The 25,425-nt window shown below is 48.5% G+C and overlaps 1 protein-coding gene across 2 annotated transcripts in view; it reads right to left on the bottom strand.

The window, feature by feature from the left end:
• Window positions 11,141–25,425, bottom strand: part of LRRC20 (leucine rich repeat containing 20) — a 76,327-nt gene continuing 62,042 nt past the window's right edge. For both annotated transcript variants that reach the window (XM_018042587.1, XM_005699144.3), the window contains one exon: window positions 11,141–13,649. In XM_018042587.1, coding sequence (XP_017898076.1) covers window positions 13,495–13,649 — 155 coding nt within the window. In that variant the 3' untranslated portion in view covers window positions 11,141–13,494. The remainder of the gene's footprint in view (window positions 13,650–25,425) is intronic.

Genomic DNA, 25,425 nt, shown 5'->3' with positions numbered 1-25,425 from the left:
TCCTTTACCAGAAACACAGAGCAGGTGGTTCAGCTTGGTCCCAGGAATATTAACATCCTGGCAGGAGAATCGGTCATTAGAAAAGAATACCCAAAACCTAGAGATGAGGCCAAGATGGTAACTGCATGTATGCATGAAGCTCTGTTTGAAGGGCTTGCCTACGAAATGTTCCCCTGTGCCTCTGTCAGTTACTGTTACTTAAGGGCACAGACAGAGAAGGTGATGGCACCCCACTCCAGTACTCTTGCCTGGAAAATCCCATGGACAGAGGAGCCTGGTAGGCTGCGGTCCATGGGGTCGCTAAGAGTCAGACACGACTGAGTGACCTGGCAGCAGCAGCAGCAGCAAGAGCAGAGATGCTCAGAGGTTACATGGTAATTCGTGGATTTGGGTCCAGTAGAAAAGAATATCAACCCTACTGTTGGCTGTTCATTGCCTTGTAGGACACTGACCAGTGTTGCATGTAACAGTGATCATATTTCAACATTATTTTTTCTTCGAGGATTATACAAACGCCCTGGGAATCAGCTTTACTGTCTTGGTTCCCTCATTAACTAATGAGCTGAATAAAATCTTTGACACACGATCATCCTATATTTATAAAACTCATGTTTTTAGCTTCTGAAAATTACACTTTGGCACTGCCTATCACAGGGACTTTGAGAATATGAGAGGGGATCTCAGAGTCATTGAAAGTCAAGCTTCTCAACCTTGAATATGCCCATGGATCATGTGAAAGTGGCTCAGTCGTGTCCGACACTTTGCGACCCCATGGAATTCTCCAGGCCAGATTACTGGAGTGGGTAGCCTTTCCCTTCTCCAGGGGATCTTCTCAACCCAGGGATCGAATCCAGGTCTCCCACACAGCAGGTATTTCAGGTGGATTCTTTACCAGCTGACTCGCAAAGGAAGCCGTTGTGTCTCATGCTGGGGGAGATGGGTGGTGGTGGTTAAAACAGACTCTGGGCTGCAACAAGGAGAGAAGACTGGGGAAGCGGTGTCCTCCCTCCCACTGAGCTCGCTGAGTTTCTGGGCTTGGCCTGCTTAGGACACCCTTCTTTAGTGCTTAGTTCAGCTGTCACTCAGTCGTGTCCAACTCTTTGTGACCCTATAAACCACAGCACGCCAGGCCTCCCTGTCCATCACCAACTCCCAGAGCTCATCCAAACCCATGTCCATCGAGTCTGTGATGCCATCCAGCCATCTCATCCTCTGTCTTCCCCTTCTCCTCCTGCCCTCAATCTTTCCCAGCATCAGAGTCTTTTCAAATGAGTCAATTCTTCGCATGAGGTGGTCAAAGTATTGGAGTTTCAGCTTCAACATCAGTCCTTCCAATGAACACCCAGGACTGATTTTCTTTAGGATGGACTGGTTGGATCTCCTTGCAGTCCAAGGGACTCTCAAGAGCCTTCTCCAGCACCACGGTTCAAAAGCATCAATTCTTCGGCACTCAGCTTTCTTTATAGTCCAACTCTCACATCCATACATGACCACTGGAAAAACCATAGCCTTTACTAGACGGACCTTTGTTGACAAAGTAATGTCTCTGCTTTTTCATATGCTGTCTAGGTTGGTCATAACTTTACTTCCAAGGAGTAAGTGTCTTTTAATTTCATGGCTGCAATCACCATCTGCAGTGATTTTGGAGCCCAGAAAAATAAATTCAGCCACTGTTTCCACTGTTTCCCCATCTATTTGCCATGAAGTGATGGGACCAGATGCCATGATCTTCGTTTTCTGAATGTTGAGCTTTAAGCCAACTTTTTCACTCTCCTCTTTCACTTTCATCAAGAGGCTCTTTAGTTCTTTGCTTTCTGCCATAAGGGTGGTGTCATCTGCATATCTGAGCTTATTGATATTTCTCCTGGCAATCTTGATTCCAGCTTGTGCTTCCTCCAGCCCAGCGTTTCTCATGATGTACTCTGCATATAAGTTAAATAAGCAGGGTGGCAATATACTCCTTTTCCTATTTGGAACCAGTCTGTTGGTCCATGTCCAGTTCTAACTGTTTCTTCCTGACCTGCATACAGGTTTCTCAAGAGGCAGGTCAGGTGGTCTGGTATTCCCATCTCTTTCAGAATTTTCCACAGTTTATTGTGATCCACACAGTCAAAGGCTTTGGCATAGTCAATAAAGCAAAAATTGATGTTTTTCTGAAACTCTCTTGCTTTTTTGATGATCCAGTGAATGTTGGCAATTTGATCTCTGGTTCCTCTGCCTTTTCTAAAACCAGCTTGAACATCTGGAAGTTCATGGTACACATATTGCTGAAGCCTGGCTTGGAGAATTTTAAGCATCACTTTACTAGTGTATGAGATGAGTGCAAATGTGCGGTAGTTTGAGCATTCTTTGGCATTGCCTTTCTTTGGGATTGGAATGAAAACTGACCTTTTCCAGTCCTGTGGCCACTGCTGAGTTTTCCAAATTTGCTGGCATATTGAATGCAGCACTTTCACAGCATCATCTTTCAGGATTTGAAAGAGCGCAACTGGAATTCCATCACCACCTCTACTAGCTTTGTTCATAGTGATGCTTCCTAAGGCCCACTTGACTTCACATTCCAGGATGTCTGGCTCTAAGTGAGTGATCACACCGTCATGATTATCTGGGTCATGAAGATCTTTTTTGTATAGTTCTTCTGTGTATTCTTGCCAGCTCGTCTTAATATCTTCTGCTTCTGTTAGGTCCATACCATTTCTGTCCTTTATCGAGCCCATCTTTGCATGAAATGTTCCCTTGGTATCTCTAATTTTCTTGACGAGATCTCTAGTCTCTCCCATTCTGTTCTTTTCCTCTATTTCTTCGCATTGATTGCTGAGGAAGGCTTTCTTCTCTCTCCTTGCTATTCTTTGGAACTCTGCATTCAAATGAGTATATCTTTCCTTTTCTCCTTTGCTTTTCGCTTCCCGTCTTTTCACAGCTATTTGTAAGGCCTCCTCAGACAACCATTTTGCTTTTTTGCATTTCTTTTTCTTGGGGGTGGTCTTGATTCCTGTCTCCTGTACAATGTCACGAACCTCCGTCCATAGTTCATCAGGCACTCTATCTATCAGATCTAGTCCCTTAAATCTATTTCTCACTTTCACTGTATAGTCATAAGGGATTTCATTTAGGTCATACCTGAATGGTCTAGTGGTTGTCTGCACTTTCTTCAATTTCAGTCTGAATTTGGCAATAAGGAGCTCATGATCTGAGTCACAGACAACTCCCAGTCTTGTTTCTGCTATGTGGAGCCTCTCCGTCTTTGCCTGCAAAGAATATAATCAATCTGATTTCAGTGTCAGATTGTGATGTCCATGTGTAGAGTCTTCTCTTGTGTTGTTGGAAGAGGGTGTTTGCTATGACCAGTGCATTCTCTTGGCAGAATGCTATTAGCCTTTGCCCTGCTTCATTCTGTACTCCAAGGCCAAATTTGCCTGTTACTCCAGGTGTTTCTTGACTTCCTACTTTTGCATTCCAGTTCCCTATAATGAAAAGGACATCTTTTGGGGGTGTTAGTTCTAGAAGTTCTTGTAGGTCTTCATAGAACTGTTCTTAGAGTCTGAGAAAAATGGCAAATATGGATAGTGATTCTAGGCATCTTCTCATCATTGAAGTAGATCATGAAATAAATCCTGGATCTATGAATATCCAATTTGATTCAGCAGATATAAGATCCAAAATGATCCTTATTTTGCATGTAAAAGGGAATATATATGAATATGTTTTTTCATTTATATTTGACTTTTTAGACTAAACTCCATATCTCTGTCAGGGTTGGCTGAGGACTGAATAAATAATGGTACATTGATACAATGAAATATTTTTCAGCCATTAAAAAGAAGCAAGTGACCTTATTACGTATCAAAATGGAACAAGTCTTCAATTTATTTTGTTAAATGAAAAAAGTGAAGTGCAGAGCAGTCAGTGTGTATAATATATTGCCATTTGGGTAAAGCCATTAACAAGTTATACACAATGTGAATATGTATAAATAAGTCTAGGGGTGTGAATAGGAAACTGTCAAGAGTGTTGCCTCCTCAGAAAGAAACTGAGTGCTTGAGGTAGGGCGTGTGCCAGTTACTGTTGGATAAACACCCAACTATCCAACAACCTCACCTAGTCCTTGAACTTCCTTTTCTCAGGTTTCTCAAACTGTTTCCTCTTCCATTTCTCCCAGGACCTAGGGCTTTCTTGCTCATCTCTGTGTGCCCAGTTTTTCTCAGAGAATTCACTCAAAAATTCACACTAGACAGTGCTTAGTAAATTATACTCTTTCTTCCTCCCCTTATTCACTAATGCCTATCTACCCTATTCTTGCACAGCCCTGTTGTCTGTTCAGTGTTAAGGATGACAGAAAAATGCTGATTTTGTTAAGGGTTGAAGTAGTTTCCAATCCAGGAGATGAAAGAAGATTGATTTAAACTATCCTATTTCCATTTTCCAGATACTTAATTTTTTAGTCTTTTTTTAGCAGCTTGAGCAGTATGAAATTTATCACATGAGAAATGTATCACTGTCCTTTACAGTGGCTATCAGATAATGAAATGAATCTTGTCATTTTTCCTTGCAAGTTTCAATATCAGTGAATAGAAGGACTAATGAATGCTGATTAAATGCTAATTAAAACTTCAGAATTTTCTTGAAAAAAAAAATGCAGATTCTGATTCAGAAGGTCTGGGGAGGGAGCCATCCTCTGGGTCTAACATCCCCCCAGGTGCCATTGATGCAGCTCATCTGAAGACCACACCAAGAGCAAGAGCCCCATCCAACCTCTCAACTTTGGGTATAGGAATCCTTCTGAAATCCTATCAAGGGTTGGAGTAGGATCACAGGAAGAGGGTGATGCTAAGCCGAAGCGATGGTCACAGTGGGAGGCTAGTGCATACTGGCCACCCGGGACTCCATTAGGAAAAGCCCAGCCACAACACCATGGCGTGTGAGGGCATGTGTGTGCACGCTCAGTGGCTTCACTTGTTTCTGACTCTTTGCAACCCTATAGACTGTAGCCCAGCAGGCTTCTCTGTCCAGGGATTTTCCTAGCAAGAACACTGGAGTGGGTTGCCCTTCTCCAAGGGATCTTCCCAACCCAGGGATCAAGCTCATGTCTCCTGCACTGGCAGGTGGATTCTTTACTGCTGAGCCAGCAGGGTAGCCCCGCTTGTGAGGGATGGAAGACCGAAGCTAAGACTTCCTACTGCTTGTCAGTCCTTGGGGTGACAAAGGCCCTGAGGCTCGTGCACACCTGGGGTGCTGGAGGAACAGTGGGAGGCCAGTGTGCCTCCAGTGCAGTGAAGTGCAGTGAAGAAGGGGGAGAAAAGGACCAGAGAAGTAATGGAGGAAAGCTCACACCGGGTCCTAGAGACCACTGTAAGGACTCGGCTTTTACACTGAAGTGCCATGGAGACGCTGGAGGATGTGGGGAGGCAGGGACTTAGGATTTAAAGGGATCCTCTGGGGAATTCCCTGGAGGTCCAGTGGTTAGGATTCCACACTTTCCCCACCAGGGCCCAGGTTCAATTCCTGGTCAGGGAACTAATCAATCCCTGTTTACAAGTCACACAGCACAGCTAAAGACAATTTTTTTTTTTTTAAAATAATAAAAGGATCCTCTGGGTGCTGCATGGGGGAGAAACAGAGACTCTTTAAGGTGCAGAGGTGGGGGCCCTGCTTTGAGTCCGGTTTACTGGTTTACTCAGGTGGGTGTGGAATCTGCATCGTAAAACACCCCGATGGCTTAGTCTTATACAGTCCGGAGATCCAGGACCACCCTTGTCCAACCAACCCCCAGGGTCCATGCATGTTACTCTCTAGGTTCATTGAAGGGTTCACTCCCAGGCGTGGCCTGCATGCGCTGTCGTGTCTGACTGTTTTGCGACCCCATAGACTGTAGCCCACCAAGCTCCTCTGTCCGTTGGATTTCCCAGGCGAGAATACCGCCATTTCCTACTTCAGGGGCTCTTCCCGACCCAAGGATCGCACCCGCATATTCTGCTTTGGTAGGTGGATTCTCTACCACTGAACCACCTGGGAACCCATTTTCTGGGTAACTGGTGCCAATGAGCTAGACTGCATCACGACTGGCACCCATCGGAGTTGCGTCGTGTGGCAGTTCTGCAGGGCCCACCCCTGAAGACACCCTAATTCAAGTGTTTTCCATCTAGAGGAGAGGGGGTGTCCAGGTACCCTTGGCTGGTCAGAACCTGGATGTACACAGAAGAGCATGAGCCTCAGCTGACTCCTGGCCAAGGCTCTGAGTTATATGAGTTATTAGTACAACTGAGCTGTGAAGATGGGGCACCAGTGAGCTGTCAGTCTGCTCATTTCCTGTGGGACGAAGTCTCCCATCAGCATCCAGATGTCCTCCAGGGATGCGTGACAAACAGCTCTGTGCTTCCCTGAGAGGCAGGTTCTTGTCAGGGCACTCGAGTTGAGCCCACACAAGGGCTGGTGCGAGCAGAAGGATGAGGAAGCTCGTATGAAATGGGCATAATGCTGACCGCCAAGGGCTACTTACCTCTACCACCTGAGGCATGACAGGAGGCAGTCTTAGCACCCATTTTATGGATGAGAAAAACAAGGGTCAGGGGCTCTTCATAAGAATGTGATGGGAGAAAGAACATGTGAGTGGAAAAAGCAATGGCGTCTCCCATCCCAGCCAGCCTCCAGCTCAAACCCCAGCTCCACTTCTTCTGAGGCATACATTAACCCCTAGGCCCTAAGGCTGTCCTCGTCTGCAAAGTGAGGACCAAGGACGTGTTGCTGATAGTAAACAAGAAGACATAGAAGCGCTGTCCAGGCTGATGAACAGTAGGGGCCCAATGAGTGCTCCTGTTCGGACACAGAGCAGCTGGACTTGTGCCCCTTTTCTGAGGGACAGGTTCAGCCCACTCAGCCCTGAGACTCATGTCCACAGAGTGATCTGACTGCTCTTGGACCCAGCCCAGCTCATGTCCTGCCCAGTGGCCCAGTGATGCAGACTCCCAGGCTTGCCCTTCTTGGCCTTGGCATCTCTCCCAGCACTCTGGCCAGAACTTCTGGGCCCCTGCCAATGCTCACCCTTCCAGGAACTGCTTTCCACCCCAGGGCCAGCTTTCTGAGAAGGGACAGGCACGTTTCAGTAAAGTAAAGGGTAAAGGGTAAGTAAAGGGTAGCTCCAAAGTCAGGCCTAGGGTCCAACACTGAATCTGGGGGAGACTAAGAACCAAAACCCCTATGTGTGGTGATGGATGTTAACTAGACTTACTGGGATGGTCATTTCACAGTTTATACACATAGGGAATCACTGTTATACACCTGAAACTAATATAATGTTATATGTCAGCTGGATTGCTAAGAGTCGGACACGACTGAACGACTTCACTTTCACTTTTCACTTTCATTCATTGGAGAAGGAAACGGCAACCCACTCCAGTGTTCTTGCCTGGAGAATCCCAGGGATGGGGGAGCCTCATGGGCTGCCATCTATGGGGTCGCACAGAATCGGGCACGACTGAAGCGACTTAGCAGCAGCAGCAGCAGCAGCAGCAGCAGCAGCAGCAGCAGCAGCAGCATTCTCAAGCAAAGCAGCCCTCCAGCCTCACACATCTTACTGTCAACATTAATAAGTCTTTGTATCTTATCATATTCAACACAACAGCGCTAATCCAGGAAATTCTTGCCCAGCTGTAAATCACTGTATTGTTCATTCTAGGAAATTCCTGAAACCATCATTTAAAGGAACATCGAACTGCCTAACTCTTTAGCTGCAGCTGCTGCTGCTGCTAAGTCGCTTCAGTCATGTCCGACTCTGTGCGACCCCATAGACGGCAGCCCACCAGGCTCCCCCGTACCTGGGATTCTCCAGGCAAGAACACTGGAGTGGGTTGCCACTTCCTGCTCCAGTGCATGAAAGTGAAAAGTGAAAGTGAAATCGCTCAGTCGTGCCTGACTCTTAGCGGCCCCATGGACTGCAGCCCACCAGGCCCCTCTGTCCATGAGACTTTCCAGGCAAGAGCACTGGAGTGGGGTGCCACTGCCTTCTCCAATATGCTGTCTGCTGCTGCTGCTGCTGCTAAGTCGCTTCAGTCGTGTCCGACTCTGTGCGACCCCATAGGCGGCAGCCCACCTGGCTCCCCCGTCCCTGGGGTTCTCCAGACAAGAACACTGGAGTGGGTTGCCATTTCCTTCTCCAATGCGTGAAAGTGAAAAGTGAAAGTAAAGTCACTCAGTCGTGTCCAACTCTTCACAACCCCATGGACTGAAGTGCACCAGGCTCCTCCATCCATGGGATTTTCCAAGCAAGAGTACTAGAGTGGGGTGCCATTGCCTTCTCCTAACTCTTTAGTAAACAGCATCAAAAGAGAGCTTACAGGGACTTCACTGGCCATCCAGTGTTCAGAAACTGTATTCCCAATGCAGGGGGCACAGGTTCAATCCTTGGTCAAAGAACTAAGATCCCACAGGTCACTCAACACAGCCCCCCCACCCCAAAAAAAAAGAAAAGAAAAAAAGAAAAAAAACCGTACATCTTTTGTTCCTTTTAATAAATATTTTTCACCTTTTTTAATTGGAGGATAATTGCTATACAGAATTTGTGGTTTTCTGTCATACATCAACAAGAATCAGCCATAGGTACACCCATGTCCTGTCCCTCCCAAACCTCCCATCTCCCTCCCCATCCATCTCCCTCCCCACCCCACCCTTATAGACTGTCACAGAGCCCCTGTTTGAATTCCCTGAGTCATACAGAAAACTCCTGCTGGCTATCTACTTTGCATATGGTATTGTAAATTTCCATGTTTCTCTCTCCGTACATCTCACCCTCTTCCTCCTCCCCTCCCCGTGTCCTTAGGTCTGTTTCCTATGTCTGTTTCTCCATTGCTGCCCTGAAAATGAATTCACCATTGCTGCCCTGAAAATGAAGTGACCAGTACCAACTTTCTAGCTTCCATATATATGCGAGAACATATGGTAGTTACTGACTTACTTTACTCTGTGTAATAGGCTCTAGGTTTGTCCACCTCATTAGAACAGACTCAAATGTGTTCCCTTTTATGGCTGAGTAATATTCCATTGTGTATATGTACCACAGATTCTTTATCCATTTATCTGTTGATGGACATCTATGTCGCTTTCATGTCCTAGCTATTGTAAATAGCACTGCAATGAATGTTGGGGTACATGTGTCTTTTTCAATTATGGTTTTCTCAGAGTATATGTCTAGGAGTGGGGATTGCTGGGTCATATGGTGATTTTATTCCTAGTTTTTTAAGGAATCTCCATACTGTCTTCCATAGTGGCTGTATCAATTTACATTGACTTGCATCAGTTTACATTCCCACCAGCAAGGCAAGAGGGTTTCCTTTTCTCCACACCCTCTCCAGCATTTATTGTTTGTAGACTTTTTGATGATGGCCATTCTGACTGGTGCAGGGTGACATCTCATTGTAGTTTTGATTTGCATTTCTCTAATGAGTGACATTGAGCATCTTTTCATGTGTTTGTTAGCCATCTGTATGTCTTCTTTGGAGAAATGTGTTTAGGTCTCTTTCCCACTGTTCAATTAGGTTGTTTGTTTTTCTGGCATTGAGTTGTATGAGCTGCTTGTATATTTTGGAAATTAATTCTTTGTCAGTCTCTCCCATTCTGAGGGTTGTCTTTTCACCTTGTTTGTAGTTTCCTTTACTGTGCAAAAGCTTTTAAGTTTAATTAGGTCCCACTTGTTTTTGTTTTTATTTCCATTACTCTAGGCGGTGGGTCAGAGAAGATATTGCTTTGTCATCGAGTGTTCTGCCTATGTTTTCCTCTAAGAGTTTTATAGTTTCTGACCTTACATTTACGTCTTTAAGAGCTTACATCTTAAGACTCTTTGAACCCCTCACCTCAAAACGTTTCCTTGTTGTGTCCACTGATCCTAAACTCTATCACGATCTTTATGCTGTCCTAGTCAAGGCATCCTTCCCTGCATAGAAAGCCCCACCTGAAACCAGACTCGGAAATCTCCTTCTCGTGACTGTGCCCTCCCTATGCTGGCACGCTGGGAAGGCACGGTAAAGATCTCCCTGACCCGGAGAAGAGTTGTCTCGGCTCTGTCTGACCAACAGCTCTCAGCCTGTGATATTTTTGGTGAGCCAGCATTCAGCAAGAAGCAACAGAGTCGGGGGAGTCTTCTGTTTGACCTTTGGGGTGGGGTGAGTGGCAGCCTGAGTCCAGGCTGGTCCAAAAGACACAGCTATAGTGAAGCCCCCAGAACCACAGACAGAGTGAGTTCTAGAAAGTCCCTTGGGGATCTCTTTACAGCCCCTTCTCTTTACAGACAGCAGACAGGGTCCAGAGAGAGGAAAGGAATTTGTCCAATGCACAGAACTCACTGCGATTGTTAGGTAGATTAAATGAGTTAATATCCATAACATGCTTAGACACTGCCTGGTATGCACTAAGCTCTATATGTGTTTGTTAAACAAAAGTGATGGCAAGGCTGGCCCAAAACTTAAGGCAAACTCAGGCTGATCTCCCAGATTTAGAAAACAAAAACTGACTTAAACCTTGAACCCAGGAGCAGTTTCTCACTTGCATCAGAACACCTGGAGTTAAAGATTGTTAAAGTGGAACGCTGGGCTCCACCTCCAGAGCATCTGATTCTGTAGCTGTGGAGCTGGGGTGAGATCTCTAACCAGCTTCCTGGCTGGTCCTGAGACCCCTCCTTGAGAACTCTGGACCCTAAGAAATGAACCACTAAGGGTATAATTTCTGGCATCAGTCAGGGAGAAATGGCAAGAGGGGCACAGTGGGCCCCTTCATCCTTCTGCAGGTACCAGGTCCCCCAGACTGATGTTTAGACCTCCGCAGCCACACAGTGTCAGGGCAGGCATCAACTCTGTCTGCCTGTGCCTCCGCCCACTGTGAATATTCCAAGCTGCAAGCTGCTTTACCCCATAATTTCAATCAAAGGGGCAGCCCTCAGACTGATGTTTAGACCTCTGCAGCCACACAGTGTCAGGGCAGGCATCAACTCTGCCTGCCTGTGCCTCCGCCCACTGTGAATATTCCAAGCCGCAAGCTGCTTTACCCCATAATTTCAATCAAAGGGGCAGCCCCTCCTCTTTGCCGGTGAATGGGGTCACCACCCAGGCCATGTGAGATCTGTGCCATGAGAATGAATCAAACACCAACAGGCAGATGAAACCAACGCATTCTTTATTGCAGACTGAAGCGAAGGGCTCACTCACACAGTGGGCTTTGATTTGGGGCCTTCTCTGACTGCCCAAGCTTTCCCAGCAGGCATGGGCAAACTCTTCAAGCAGAGTAGAAAACAGCTTCCAGAAGCCACCCTGTCTAAGGGCCTTAGGTGACAACCTGGGGAAGCAGCAGAGGTTACCCAGGAAGGCCAAGCAAGGCCAGCTCTCCTCTCCTGGCGGCTTTGGGTCAGTCCCTTTACTGGGAGCACCACGCAGCCTCTGGAAAGATCAAAGGGGCCCAGGGTCTCTGGGGGCGGGTTTAGGGGGGCATAAACAGACTCAGACTCCACCAGTGGTGCAGAGGGAGCGCCGAGAACCTTCACCCTCTACTCTGAGATTGTCCCCAGGATCGCCCCAGGCCCCTGCTTGTGGGAATCAGCTGGCGATCTTCTGAAATGCAGTTTCTGGTTCCAGAAGTCTAGAATGGGGCCTGGGATTCTGCATTTCTATTGAGCTCCCATGGATGCCAACTCTGCAGGCATCCCCACAGACCACACTAGAGCTGCAAGGCTCTGGCCGTACAGTGTCTTCCTGCATATCGGAAAAGTGCACCCCTTCTTTGACAAGGAAAACCCCACTCCAGGACACAGTCTAGGGTATCCCAACCAGCTTGGGCTGGACTGCAGGCCTGCTCACTTGTCCCTACTGTCCACGGCTGAACTCCGAAGCCCTAGAAGATCCCATTTCAGCCTCCTCAACCTGAAAACACTTTCCCCCAGAGCTTCAGCAACCAGGCCTTGGAAGATGAGCAGAGCAAACACTGATCACTCAGCAATGGGCCAACAGTGGCCCAACCAGTCAGCCTCTTGCTGAGACCGAAGGCCTGGGCAGGGGCAGGCCGTGGAGCCGGGGAAGGGGAGTGGGCCTGGGAGCATTCTGAGAAAGAGTTAGTGCTCTGAGCAGTGGTCTGAGCTCTGAACAGCCTAACCTCAGGACAGGAAGAGGGCCACTAGTCCACAGATGTAGGATCTGGGTAGTCTGGTTTGCTGCAAGTCCTGAGGCCTCCGCTATCTCCTTGTAGACCAGGCCAGGTGGGTTCTGGGCTCTGAGTCTGCTAGCTCCACAGATGAGAAGGTGGGAGGTAGATATATCTGGGGATCCCGGGGTCAGCAGTTGTCCAAACCACAGGTGTGGTCAGGAAGCAAGAGCCCCAGGCCCATGGAGGGACCAGTTGCCCATTTGCCAGGTGCTGTCCCAGCATTAGCACTGAAAGTCCCACGTCCCAGGAAACCCCTCAGTCCCGGGCAAACAGAGATGGGTGGTCACACAATTACCTGGCCACACCCTAGACTCCAGATCGAGGGCCTAGAGATGACTAGGTCATCAGGGCTCTGGGTGGTGGCAGCCTGGGAACTGGCTGGTCACAAATCCAGTGGTCCATGGTGCCTTCTGCCCCAACGTGGACCAATGACAAGGCAGTCAGCCAACTGTCTGAGGGCGGCTGTGCTGGTGGCACAGGTGCAAAGGGCTGTGTTTCTCTCTGGGTCGCCGTTCCTGCAGCAGGACTGATGCCAGGCAAAACTGGTCACCACGGGGGAGGGATGGAGCAGTCTGGACTTCCAGCCCCACTGATTTCTTAGTCATGGGGAAGCACAGAGCCTACTTGATATGCCCCCGCAGGTCCTTGGGCCCCTACACAAACATTCTCAGCCGTGCCACAGCTCTGGGCCACACTCTCTCTGCAGCTTTCCTGTGACTCCTAGCTCCGGTTTGCGCCAATCCAGGGGCCCAGAAGGCTGAGGACGCGGCACAGTGGAGGGCCTCATCCAGGTCGGTCCTCAGGAAACAATAAACAGATGGAGGTTGTCTTCCGTCACTCTCAGGGCAGCTGCTGGCTCTCCGCACTAGAAACAAGGCCTCAAACCCACAAGGGCCCGGAAAGTGCACAGCAATGCTCATCCATGGGCCCAGAAGGTACTGATGACTTGAAGGTAGCTTGGAGGTATGTGTTCTGCCAAAAGCCTTCAAGGAGCCAAAAGGAGGCAAAAGCCCCTGCCATTGCCCCCTTTCTCAAATTGTAAGGCTCAGAGGACCTGCCCCGCTTTGCACAGAAGCTGTGAGCGTGGGGAGTCTGGGCTCCAAGCCCCTCCTTGCCTCCTCCCTCCAGGTACTCCAGGGCCCACTACTGCTCTGCGCTATCTACCCGGGACTGCCGCACCCTCCCACCACGCGCTACTCAGCCCGCCCGCCCCCAGCCCCCCAAGCTTGGCCTCACACAGGCCCATGGGACTCCCTCCCCTAGGGCGCCAGGCCAGGTGGCCTCTGTCCCTTGCTGGGTGGGCATGAGGAGGCAGGCCTAGGGTGGGGGGGGCCGGGCGCCCTCTGGAGACATGAGCATGTCGAACTTGATGAGCGGTGGGGCGATGACGCGCACCTCAGCGTTCAGCGGGTTGAAGCGCAGGTTGATGAGATGCAAGGCAGGCATGGCAGCCAGCTTCTCCACGGGCACGTCTATCAGGGAGAAAGGGACAGGTTAGGGGACATGTGGGCAGAGAAGAAGGATGATGGATTCACTCACTGTATGTGGGCTCAGTGCCTGGCCAGCCCCGTGTGAGGGGCCACTGGGACCCACCAGGGAGATACAACCACAGGCAGGAAAAGCATCCTATTAAACAGGATTACCACTTATCCCAGCCATGCCACTCCTGAGTGGAACTCACCGAATTGCTAATAGGTACTCAAAATACTTGTGTACATGTGTTCACGGCAGCACTATTCACAATAGCCAGTATCCACCAACGATGAATGGATAAACAAAATGGAGAGACAAACCACGGAATATTAGCTTGACACAGGCTACAACATAGATGAGCCTGAAAAACGTTCTGCTGAATGAAAGAAGCCAGACGTAAGAGATCACAGAGTATATGACTCTACTCTTATGAAATGTCCAGAAGAGGCAAAACCACAGGGACGGAAAGTACATTAGTGGTTGCCAGGGACTGGGGGAGGAAGGCTTGGAGAGGGGCTGCTTAATGGGTGCAGGGCCTCCTTTGGGGTGAGAAAGTATTTTGGAACTAGATAGACCTGACAGTTGCAGAGCAGTGTCAAAGTATCAAATGCCGCTGAACTGTGCATTTTAAAATGGTGAATTTTATCACATTTTCTTTATAGCTATACTAAACCTTGGTACATTTACAGTTCCTCACACCTAAACTTTAGGATCCCTCAGTCTCTGGTTCAAGTCCCAGGTCAGCCACATTAACAGCTGTGTGCCTAAAGCAAATTACTACATTTCATGTCATATATATGGAAAAGACAGAAACTCTACTTTGAAAAGATGCATGTACCGTAATGTTCAGAGTAGCACTATTTACAATAGCCAGGACATGGACACGACCTAAGTGTCCATCAACAGAAGAACGGATAAAGATGTCGTGTGTGACATGATGGAATACTACTCAGCCATGAAAAAACAATGAAATAATGTCATTTGTAGCAACACAGACGGACCTAAAGAATAATCTACTGAGTGAAGTGAGTCAGAGAGAAACAGACAAACACCATGTACCATTTATGTGTGGAATCTAAAATCTAATACAAATTAAGTTATTTACAAAACAGAAACAGCCTCACAGGCGTATAAAGCACATTCATGGTTATCCCAGGGGAAAGGCAGGGTGTGTGTGTGCGCGCTCAGTCGTGTTTGACTTTGCAACCCCATGAACTGTAGCCCGCCAGGGTCCTCTGTCCATGGGATTTTCCAGTCAAGAATACCAGAGTGGGTAGCCGTTTCCTTCTCCAGGGGAATCTTCCTGACCCAGGGATTGAACCCTAGTCTCCTGTGTCTCCTGCAGTGGCACTGGATTCTTTACCACCAAGCCACCTGGGAATCCCAAGGCAGAGTAGAGGAGCGATAAGTTAGGAGTATGGGATTAACAGATCCACACCACTATATATAAAAAAAATAACAAGGATTTACTATATAGCATAGGGAGCTAAGCTCAGTATCTTGTAATAATCTATGTGGGTCCCATCACTTCATGGGAAATAGATGGGGAAACAATGGAAATAGTGTCAGACTTTATTTTTTGGGGCTCCAAAATCACTGCAGATGGTGATTGCAGCCATGAAATTAAAAGACGCTTACTCCTTGGAAGAAAAGTTATGACCAACCTAGACAGTATATTCAAAAGCAGAGACCTTACTTTGCCGACGAAGGTCCATCTAGTCAAGGCTATGGTTTTTCCAGTAGTCATGTATGGATGTGAGAGTTGGACTGTGAAGAAGGCAGAGCACCGAAGAGTTGATGGTTTTGAACTGTGGTGTTGGAGAAGACTCTTGAGAGTCCCTTGGACTGCAAGGAGATCCAACCAGTCCATTCTAAAGGAGATCAGCCCTGGGATTTCTTTAGAGGGAATGACGCTGAAGCTGAAACTCCAGTACTTTGGCCACCTCATGCGAAGAGTTGACTCATTGGAAAAGACTCTGATGCTGGGAGGGATTGGGGGCAGGAGGAGAAGGGGACGACAGAGAATGAGATGGCTGGATGGGATCACTGACTCAATGGACGTGAGTCTGAGTGAACTCCGGGAGTTGGTGATGGACAGGGAGGCCTGGCGTGCTGCGATTCATGGGGTCGCAAAGAGTCGGACACGACCGAGCGACTGAACTGAACTGAACTGAACTGAAGAAACCTGAAAAAAAGTATATATGTATAGCTGAGTCACTTCACTATATACCTAAAACTATACTTTAATTAAAAAATAATAAAATGAACTTGATATCAGGACAATAACAGTATATACCTCACATAGTTGTTTAAGGATGAAAGAGAATATCTGTGTGGTCATTCCTCAGAGACACTGTGGGTTTGGTTCTAGCCCACTGCAACAAAGTGAATATCTCAACAAAGGGAGTCATCTGAATATTTTGGTTTCCCAGTGCATATAAAAGTTGTTACCTTACCCTGTAGTCTATTAAATATGCAATAGCATTATGTCTAAAAGTATATATATGTACCTTAATTTTAAAATATTTATTGCTAAAAAGAAATGTTCCCCATCATCTGAGCCTTCAGCAAGTCACAATCTTTTTGTGGTAGTAACATCAAACATCACTGATCACAGGTCACAGGAGTTTGCTCTCCCTCCAGTACCTTGGGGTGACTGGCTCTGAGCTCCCTGGGGACTGGCTCTATCAATTAGACCAAGGGTCTAGTGCTGGAGGCAGGAGAAATTCTTAACCTCCTAAGAGTAGGGTCTTTTCTTTCTCCTTGAATCCCTGGGGCCAAACACCATTGGTGGTATGTAGACATGGTGAGCACAAAAACATGTTCTGGGCAGCTGGCAGGGAGTTACTAGGGTGGGTCACGGCCGGGAGCTGGGTCCCAAGCAAGACTGGCTAGAGGGCTGCCAGCGGGGCTCCGTTTGACAGACAGGAACCTACATGATAAATGAGAGGACAGGAGCCATGAAGGAGGTGATGGGGAGGGACCCAGAGACCAAGGCAAACATGGAGGCTCAGTTAGGGAAAGAAGCAGAGATAAGGCATTTCCAGATCACTAGGTTGTAAGCAGACGCTGTTCCTGGGAGTGGAGAAAAAGCAAGATCAACTGCTATCAATGCCCACTCAGCTTCTGCTTTCTCTGGAGCACATCCACATGCTAATGTCACATTACCCAGTTGCTAACAGCCTGATCCTCTATGCTCCTTACTGGGTGGGGGAGGAGGGTGCAGGAGTGGGAGCCAAAGGAAGGGGCTGCCTGTGGAATTCCTTGTCTCTCTTCATGTACAGTGAGCTCCCAAGTGCCCTACCAACAATGGCTGGGAAGAGAAGGACTAATGGCTTGGAAGCTTCCCCTTCTCTGTATTAGCACACCAGCTTTGTAACAGCCATGGCCGACGGCACACCCAGCAGCTGGGTATGCGGGACAGACATCACCTCCTCTGCCCCTGATGGCCCAGATAAAATCCTCTTGCCTTGGGCTCTTAAGAAGTCAGTTCATGGACCGCCCTGGTGGCACAGTGGATAAGAATCTGCCTGTCAAGGCAGGGGACACAGGTTCCATCTCTGGTCCAGGAAGATTCCATATGCCTTGGAGCAACTAAGCCCCATGCGCCAAAACTACTGAGCTTGTGCTCTAGAGCCCCCGAGCCACAACTACTGAGCCCTCCACTCTAGAGCCTGCGCTCTGCAACAAGAGAAGCCACTGCAATGAGAAGCTTGTGCCCCCGAGCTGCAACTACTGAGCCCCCCCACCCTAGAGCCTGCGCTCTGCAACAAGAGAAGCCACTGTAATGAGAAGTTCACGTACTGCAAGGAAGAGCTGCCCCCGCTCACCACAATTAGCGAAAGCCCGCACACAGCAACGAAAGACCTGGAGCAGCCAATAACAAAGAAATAAATAATTTTCTTCTAAGAGTCAGGTCATCAGTGCAAGTTCGAGGCATGAAGCAGGGCACTCAAAGCTGGTGCTCTGGGACAATACAGAAGGATGGGGTGGGGAGGGAGGTAGGGGGGACAGTCAGGATAGGGAGACACATGCACTCATGGATGATTCACGTCGATGTATAGCAATAATCACCACAATACTGTAAAGAAGTTATCCTCCAATTAAAATTAATTAGTTTTTTAAAAAACTCAGGTCATTTCACAGAGTATTTACCATTATATCCCAGGTGACACAGGAGATAATCAAGGCCCAGGGAGGTTAACACATTGTTATTAATAAAATGGGCCCCAGAAAAGAGGCTGATTCTGGGAACTGATATTTGAGGCCCTGCACTAGATGGTCCTTCATAGTGACCCATTTGGCAGGTAAGGAAACTGAACCATAGATTCTCTATGCTGACAATGATTCCCTGACTCTGCTCTAGCTTCCTTGGATTTTTCAACTAGGCCTGACTTTTGGATTTCAGTGTTCATTGGTCAAGTTCAATGTTAGCAAGAATTCTGCTAAGTTGGTTGAGCCAGAAAGTTTCACTCTCAATATCTAATCAGGTTCCCCATTGTCTACCATGCCCTAAGTGATGTCTGTTCACTGTGGCCTGCCTTCAAGCAAGAACTAGGGGTTGCTAAGGACTTTTCTCTCTCTGAACTATATGACTCCTCCATCCTGTAGCTAGGGAGGCCTGCGGACTGCAAAGTGGCCAGTGCGCCTGAGATGGGGAGGAGGGTCTCCCTGTGATGCCCCTGCCAAGGTTTGCTGGGCATGGCATGAAGACCTGCTGCAGCCCAGTGTTACAGCAAATCTGCGTGACTCCAGGCCTAGAGAGAGCAGCGCTCCCTGAGTTTTCAGTGCTCCCTGAGTTCTCAGCCTGTCATTTCCAAGTACTACCCACGGAGTTGGCCTCTTCAGAGTCTTCAGTGTTCTCCAAAGGGCTCTGCTGGAGGAGAGTGATGGCGTGGGATTAACTGTATCTCTTTCCCCTGATTTAACCATGAAGGTCATTTCAGCAGCTTAGAGGAAGAAGTAATGGGGCCAACAGACTGTGTTAAAGCTGGCAGAATCAACAACTGGCCTAGCCAAGCTAGCAAACAATAAGCCCAAGAGGCAAATGGAGAGTTTCTGGATAAAGCACAAAGGAGAACATTCAGTCTTCAAGCATCCTAAGAAGAAAGGGACGCGGCTAGAGGGTGAAGGGGAGGATATGAAATGATCTGCATTTTGTGGGTGGTAAAACTGAGGCTTAGAGAGGTTACATAAGCTCCCTAGGGCTACATGGTACATTGGTATCATGCTGCTAACAGAAGCCAGATCTTCGGACTTTGGCACACCTGGAGAGGAAGAAGAGCCCCAGCCCACCCCTCCCATGGGGCATACCCTCATCCCCATTCACTGAGTCTTGTGGATCCTCATATTCCAGCTTAAAGGCCCCCTCCTCTGTCACTCTCTCTGGTCCCCATCCAAACTCCTGTACCACTTTATAGGAGAACACACCTTATACCACACTCTGGAACTATGTTCATGCTGTAAGTACAGTACCTGGCTGGCACAGTGCCCACAGGTGCTCAATGCATGAATGAACAAATAAATGACTGAACATTTTACCTCCTAAACTAGATCATAAGTTCCTAGTTAAAACCAACTTGCCTGGGCACACGGTGGACCCACCATCAACACCATAGGATTAAACAACTCTAACTTCGGTACTTTCCAGAGTTGGGACCCTTCCTCTGACCTGACCCACTCTGGGCACTTTTGCTAGTCAGGGCCAGGCCTGTGTGGGCCAAGGCTGTGATAGGTTACTAGTTCTTTAGCACAATAATCAAATTTGGAAAATGAGAAGATATTGATGAGCAGAAATAAAATCATCCATGTTTCACCATGTAGAACCAATTACTTAATGTGAGGTATATGGCCTTACCAACTTTTTTACACGTTTGTGTGTGTACGTATGTTTGTTCACAACTATGTTTCAAAAATGGCCTCCTAGATTCTATGCCGTAACATAGCTTTTCTTGATGACATACTGTAAACATCCTTTCAGGTTACAAGTCAGTGACAGTACTATGGCCACTTGGTGGTCCAAAGAACGGAGCGATCACACTTTGGCTCACGTTTCTACTGTTAAAGACATTCAGGTTGTCTCCAACTTTTATTATCCCAGAAAATGAGAGATGACTCCAACCCTCTTTCCACTGCAGACAGCCCTCCCAGACTCCTGCTTATGTCTGTGGAAGCTTAAAATAATCAATAATAGCAGCATCAGAATGGACAGTATTTAGAGAAAATTACTTCTCCAAGGTTAGCTTGAATTCTCTTCACTAATCATTGGCACTATTGACTGGCAAACTTGTTTCATGCCAGGGGCACAAGCTAGACACAAGATGATAAAAATGATCCCTCCACAGCATGATTCTTCATATGTGTGGCGCTTCTGGTCTACAAGGATGCTGACAGGAGGAGTCTGGGCCCAGGGAAGTGGCGATTGTTACTGAGTGAGCTCCATAAGTCATAGCGGAGGCCAGTGGGACTTCTGATTCCCACTTTGGGTACAGCTGAGCCACTCTGGTCCCTTCCGGAATTGGGATCAGAGGCTCCCCAGCCTGGTGGCCTAGGGCCCCAGTCCGCCAGTGTTCTTGGCAGCTTAGACACAAATCATGGTGCCCTGTGGGCTGCCCAGGCTGGATCAACACTGTAAGCAACACTTACACATGGCTGGCAGTCTCACTCCTGATTCAGAAGATAACCCTTCCAGCCAGAATGCCTGAATTTTCAGGATTTTTTCAGCATCTCTGCCTCAATCCCCAAGGAATCCCAAGCAGTGAGTAGGGAGCCTGATGCCTCCTTCAGTGGGACCTGGGATGCTGGGTAAAGACGCAGGGGCAGCGCCCCAGTCCTGGGCTTTAGGCTGGTGGGCAGCACATGGGGGCTATCTTAGTCTCCCCGGGGTGGGGGGCACCCGCAGACACATTCATGCTTGAGAATCCAGGCTGGCCTGGCAGCCAGAGCCGTCCCCATACCTCAGCCCTGACACAGCTCCTGGTGCCTGGAGCCTGCAACAACTACGATCAAGGATACCGAGCTTCCGGCCCCATTTGAAATGCCACAGGACACAAGCAGGCAAACTATGGTGAACTGGTGGGATGGAGAATCGTGCCTGTAACAAGGAGGCTCCCGGGGTACACTCACAGCCAGGGCTGTCCCTTCAGAAGACCGGGTGGGGGCCATGACTGAGCCTCTTCCACCCCACGAGCACTGGGCTGAGCCCTGGGTGGTGGTGGGGCAGGCGCGGCACAGGGAGAAAGCTGAAGCTGCCCCTGCGCTCAGACAGTCGTGCAGGCCGAGTCCCACAGGGCAGGCCGTGTGCGGGCGGTTCCAGGTCCTCTGGTGAAGAGAGGCCATCTGGGGGAGAGGACGCGGCAGAGATTCGGGCCCTGACCTCAGATCTGCCACTTGGAGTTGCGCAACCTCAGGTGGGCCCCTAACCTCTCTGAACCCCAACCTCTCATCTTTAAACGGTCCTCTGCCTCATGAGGCTACAGAGGCCCCCAGAAGGGACCAGACAGTGCTCCCCAAGAAGATGCAGAGAGCATGGCAGGCACCCCATCAAGAGGATGGGGAGCACAGTGTTCTAAGGAATCCACCAATGAACCTGGAGACACTATGTTTCCCTAAGGGCAAGTTTCCGGGGAAAGAAAACAAAGGAGAAAAGCCCCACTGCGATTCCCTCCTCCTCATCGCAGGCTGGCCAGCAAGGTGGGCCCGTGGGCTTCTAGTGCGGCTGCCTGCCAGAGGCACTCCCCAGCCCAGATGTGATATGCAGTCAAAGCCAGGCCATAACGATTCTCCTCAGAAATGACGCGGCTGGGACTTCCCTGGAGCTAGTGGTCAAGACTGTTCCCAGTGAAGGGGGCGTGGGTTCGACCCCTGGTCAGGGAACTAGGATTCCGCATGCCGGAAACTATGTCCAAAATAAATAAACAAGAAATTAAAAATAAATAACATAGTCCTATTTCTGGCTGCTCTGGAGATAGCCAAGTAAGTAACTCAGATTGCCTGGCCCAAGCCTGGCAATTTGTCTTCCAGGGCAGATTTCCCCTTTTGCTCTCCTGTGTCCCTCCCCCTCCCTACTGAAGTCCCTGCACCGGCCCACCCCAACCCCTCTGCTCCTCCAACTGTTTCAGTTAGAAGCACTGGGAGGGCCTCAGGAAACAATGGCAGTTTTGCTGTGGCCTCCCGTTAAGTGTCTGCCAGTCCCTCCCTTGCAGCTGGAGGATGGAGGACAAGAGCCGCCTCATGTACTGTGTATACACCAAGAGTTTGGAAGTGAGGGGTAAAGGACATGTGGGATAGAAAAGGAATGGCCTCCTGAAAGCTCTTCTCCTGGGTTGGGGTGGACGTGTGAATTACTCCTTTGAGGGTCCTTTGTAAATCCTCTCCATGCTCAGAACCTAAGCTTACTGCTACCAATTTTACAACTCTTGCTGCTCAGACTTAAGATCACTGTCAGCGAAATCAGACCTTTTTTATAAATTGGAAAAATAAGAAGAAACGCTCTTAAGATAAGCACTAGGTGGGAATGAGTAAGGGAGGGCCTCACCAGGGAAACCAGCTTCTAGAAAACAAAATGAGTTAAAGGTGGTGGTGGAGGGGAAGTGGGAGCAGAGGGAGGGCAATAACAAGTTAGCGATGTGCTGGCTAAGGTTTAACACTCCACTTCCTGGAGGGAAACATCCCTGATCTGCGGAATTTGCTAAGGTTTTCTTTTTTCTTTTTATGTTTTGGTTGTACTACACAGTGGGATGGCAACCCACTCCAGTGTTCTTGCCTGGAGAATTCCATGGACAGAGGAGCCTGGCAGGCTACATATAGTCCATGGAGTCTCAAAGAGTCAGACACGACTGAGAGACTAACACACAGTGGGATCTTAGTCCCCTGACCAGGGATTGAACCCAGGCCCCCAGCAGCAAAAGCCCTGAGTGCTAACCACTGGACCACCAGGGAATTCCCAGAATTTGCCCATTTTTTCACGGTATAAATATTCCTACCATGGTCAATTTCAAGCTATCATGGTGAGGTCATTGAACTTGAGTGAGCATGTCCAGTACTGGAGAGCCAAGTCAAGCAGCCCACCCAGGCAGGACCACAGGCTCCCGAGCACAAGGTGCCAGAGGTCAGGCCCATTCCTGTCTACTTACACTATGAGTCTTTGGAATAAACCTGACCTTTGGGAACTGGCCCACAGTTTTGCTATCTACATGTTCTCAGTTGCCTTTGGTTCATTTATAAATGAAAACGCTAGGTGTGTGACAAGGAAATCAGGAGGGGTGGTTGGTGGGCCAGCAGAGCACCATGCCCAGGGTCCCGTAGGGTCAGGGGTAAAAGAGGCCAAGAGGCAAGTCCACAGAGCTCACCTCTGTCACCTTCCCAGCCAACTGTCAGCTCTCATGGCTGGGGTGATTGCTCTTCTCGTCCTGATGTAGCTAAGCACGCACGTGTGTGCACACACACAACTGACATAGGGAGGAGAAGGAAGGAGGTTATAGTTTCTTGAGGGATGGAATGTTTGTTGTTGAAAGGTTCCGGTTTAGCTCAGTGATTCTACCTTGCCTGCACATTGGAATCATTGGGGAGCTTTAAAAAAAAAATCATCAAGCCCCAAACCCTCCATTAGAGATTCTGACTTAACTGGCATGGGGTATGGCCGGGACACAGGTATTTTGAAATTTCCCGGGTGATCTGAATGCAGAGCTAGTTTGAGTACCACTGGTCTTCCCGGTGAGGCTGAATGGGAGAATCTGGTGAAAACATCCGTCTAGCGCTTCCATCTGCTCCACTGTGTGGGGCGGAGCCGCCAAGAGCCAGGCTGATTGCCTGAACTCATGGCTTAGGAAATCCTGCCTCATTACCTTACCCCTGTTCTCTCCACCCCAAGAGAATTTTCCTCCAACCAAAGTTCTGTGCTTCAGCCATAGTTTCCCTGTGGCTTTCAATCTCCCTCCAGCTATAGTCCCTCTTCTTATGCAAAGCACTGTCCTCAACAGCTGGGGTTCTGGAGAGACTGTCTGGGCTGGGATCCTGGTTTTGTCCAGGCAGCATGACCTTGGCCAAGTTGCTTAACTTCCCTGAGCCTTGGTTTCCTCACCTGGGGAGAATAATAGTACCTGCCTCGTAAGGGAAAAATTGCAGGCAAAAGGAGAAGGGTGCAGAAGAGGATGAAATGGTTAAATAGCATCGCTGATTCGACGGACATGAATTTGAGCAAACTCCGGGAGATAGTGAAGGACAGAGGAGACTGGCGTGCTGTGGTCCATGGGTTTGCAAAGAGTCAGACATGAACTAGCAACTAAGCAACAACAACATGAGGCTGTTGCCCACATTAAACAAAAGCACACTTGAAATTGCTTAGAGAAGATCCAGATGTGAAATAAACAGTCACTAAGTATCAGCCAGGGTAGCTGACATGCCACGAGCCCCGCAAGAACAGGGAGTGTGCTTTGTCCATCTCCATCTCCAGCACAGTGCCTAGCGCAGAGCAGGCTGCTCAATCAAAAAACAGCTGGTGAATGAACATTTCTCCAATACCTAAATCTGTGTCTGTGCCCCTGGGAGCCTCTTACTCCCTGAATAAGATCCTTGCAAGGCTGAGTTCTGAGTCAGAGCATTTGGGCTGCTATCCAGCACTCTGGACAGAGACAGGGACAGCCCATCTCTTAGACTGGCTTGTCTAAGGCAGCATGGAATTGCTTTGTTTTAAGCAGATGACACGACCCTTATGGCAGAAAGTGAAAGGAACTTAAAAGCCTCTTGATGAAAGTGAAAGAGGAGAGTGAAAAAGTTGGCTTAAAGCTCAACATTCAGAAAATGAAGATCATGGCATCTAGTCCCATCACTTCATGGCAAATAGATGGGGAAACAGTGGAAACAGTGTCAGACTTTATTTTTTTTTGGCTCCAAAATCACTGAAGATGGTGATTGCAGCCATGAAATTAAAAGACGCTAACTTCTTGGAAGAAAAGTTATGAGCAACCTAGATAGCATATTCAAAAGCAGAGACATTACTTTGCCAACAAAGGTCCGTGTAATCAAGGCTATGGTTTTTCCAGTAGTCATGTATAGATGTGAGAGTTGGACTGTGAAGAAAGCTGAGCACCGAAGAATTGATGGTTTTGAACTGTGGTGTTGGACAAGACTCTTGAGAGTCCCTTGGACTGCAAGGAGATCCAACCAGTCCATTCTAAAAGAGAACAGTCCTGGGTGTTCTTTGGAATGACTGATGCTAAAGCTGAAACTCCAATACTTTGGCCACCTCATGCGAAGAGTTGACTCATTGGAAAAGACTCTGATGCTGGGAGGGATTGGAGGCAGGAGGAAAAGGGGACAACGGAGGATGAGATGGCTGGATGGCATCACTGACTCGATGGACATGAATTTGAGTGAACTCCGGGAGTTGGCAATGGACAGGGAGGCCTGGCGTGCTGCGATTCATGGGGTCACAAAGAGTCGGACACGACTGAGCAACTGAACTGAGCTGAAGCAAATGTCAGAGAACTTTTCTTGCTCTTCTCTTGTGTGCTACCATCAGAGCATCACGAGCATCCTGGATAATTAGAGGTTCTGGGTAATCAAGGTTTTACCACTCACTGGTTGGCACAGGGAATGCCATTTGGGCAGAGACTTGGCTTGCTAATTCCCTCCAGGCAGACACACGTGGGCAGGAGCTGCAACAAGAGCTTCCCTCCCTTCCACGTCTGGGGGCCAAGTCTAATTGATGTTGAAGACTGTTTGTTTACTCCCAGCTTCTCCCTCAAGAGGCTCCACAGCCAGCAAGCACTCCTA

Source organism: Capra hircus, chromosome 28 (genome assembly GCF_001704415.2).
Source record: "Capra hircus breed San Clemente chromosome 28, ASM170441v1, whole genome shotgun sequence".
NCBI lineage: Eukaryota > Metazoa > Chordata > Mammalia > Artiodactyla > Bovidae > Capra > Capra hircus.
This window is presented reverse-complemented; position numbering and strand designations above follow the sequence as displayed.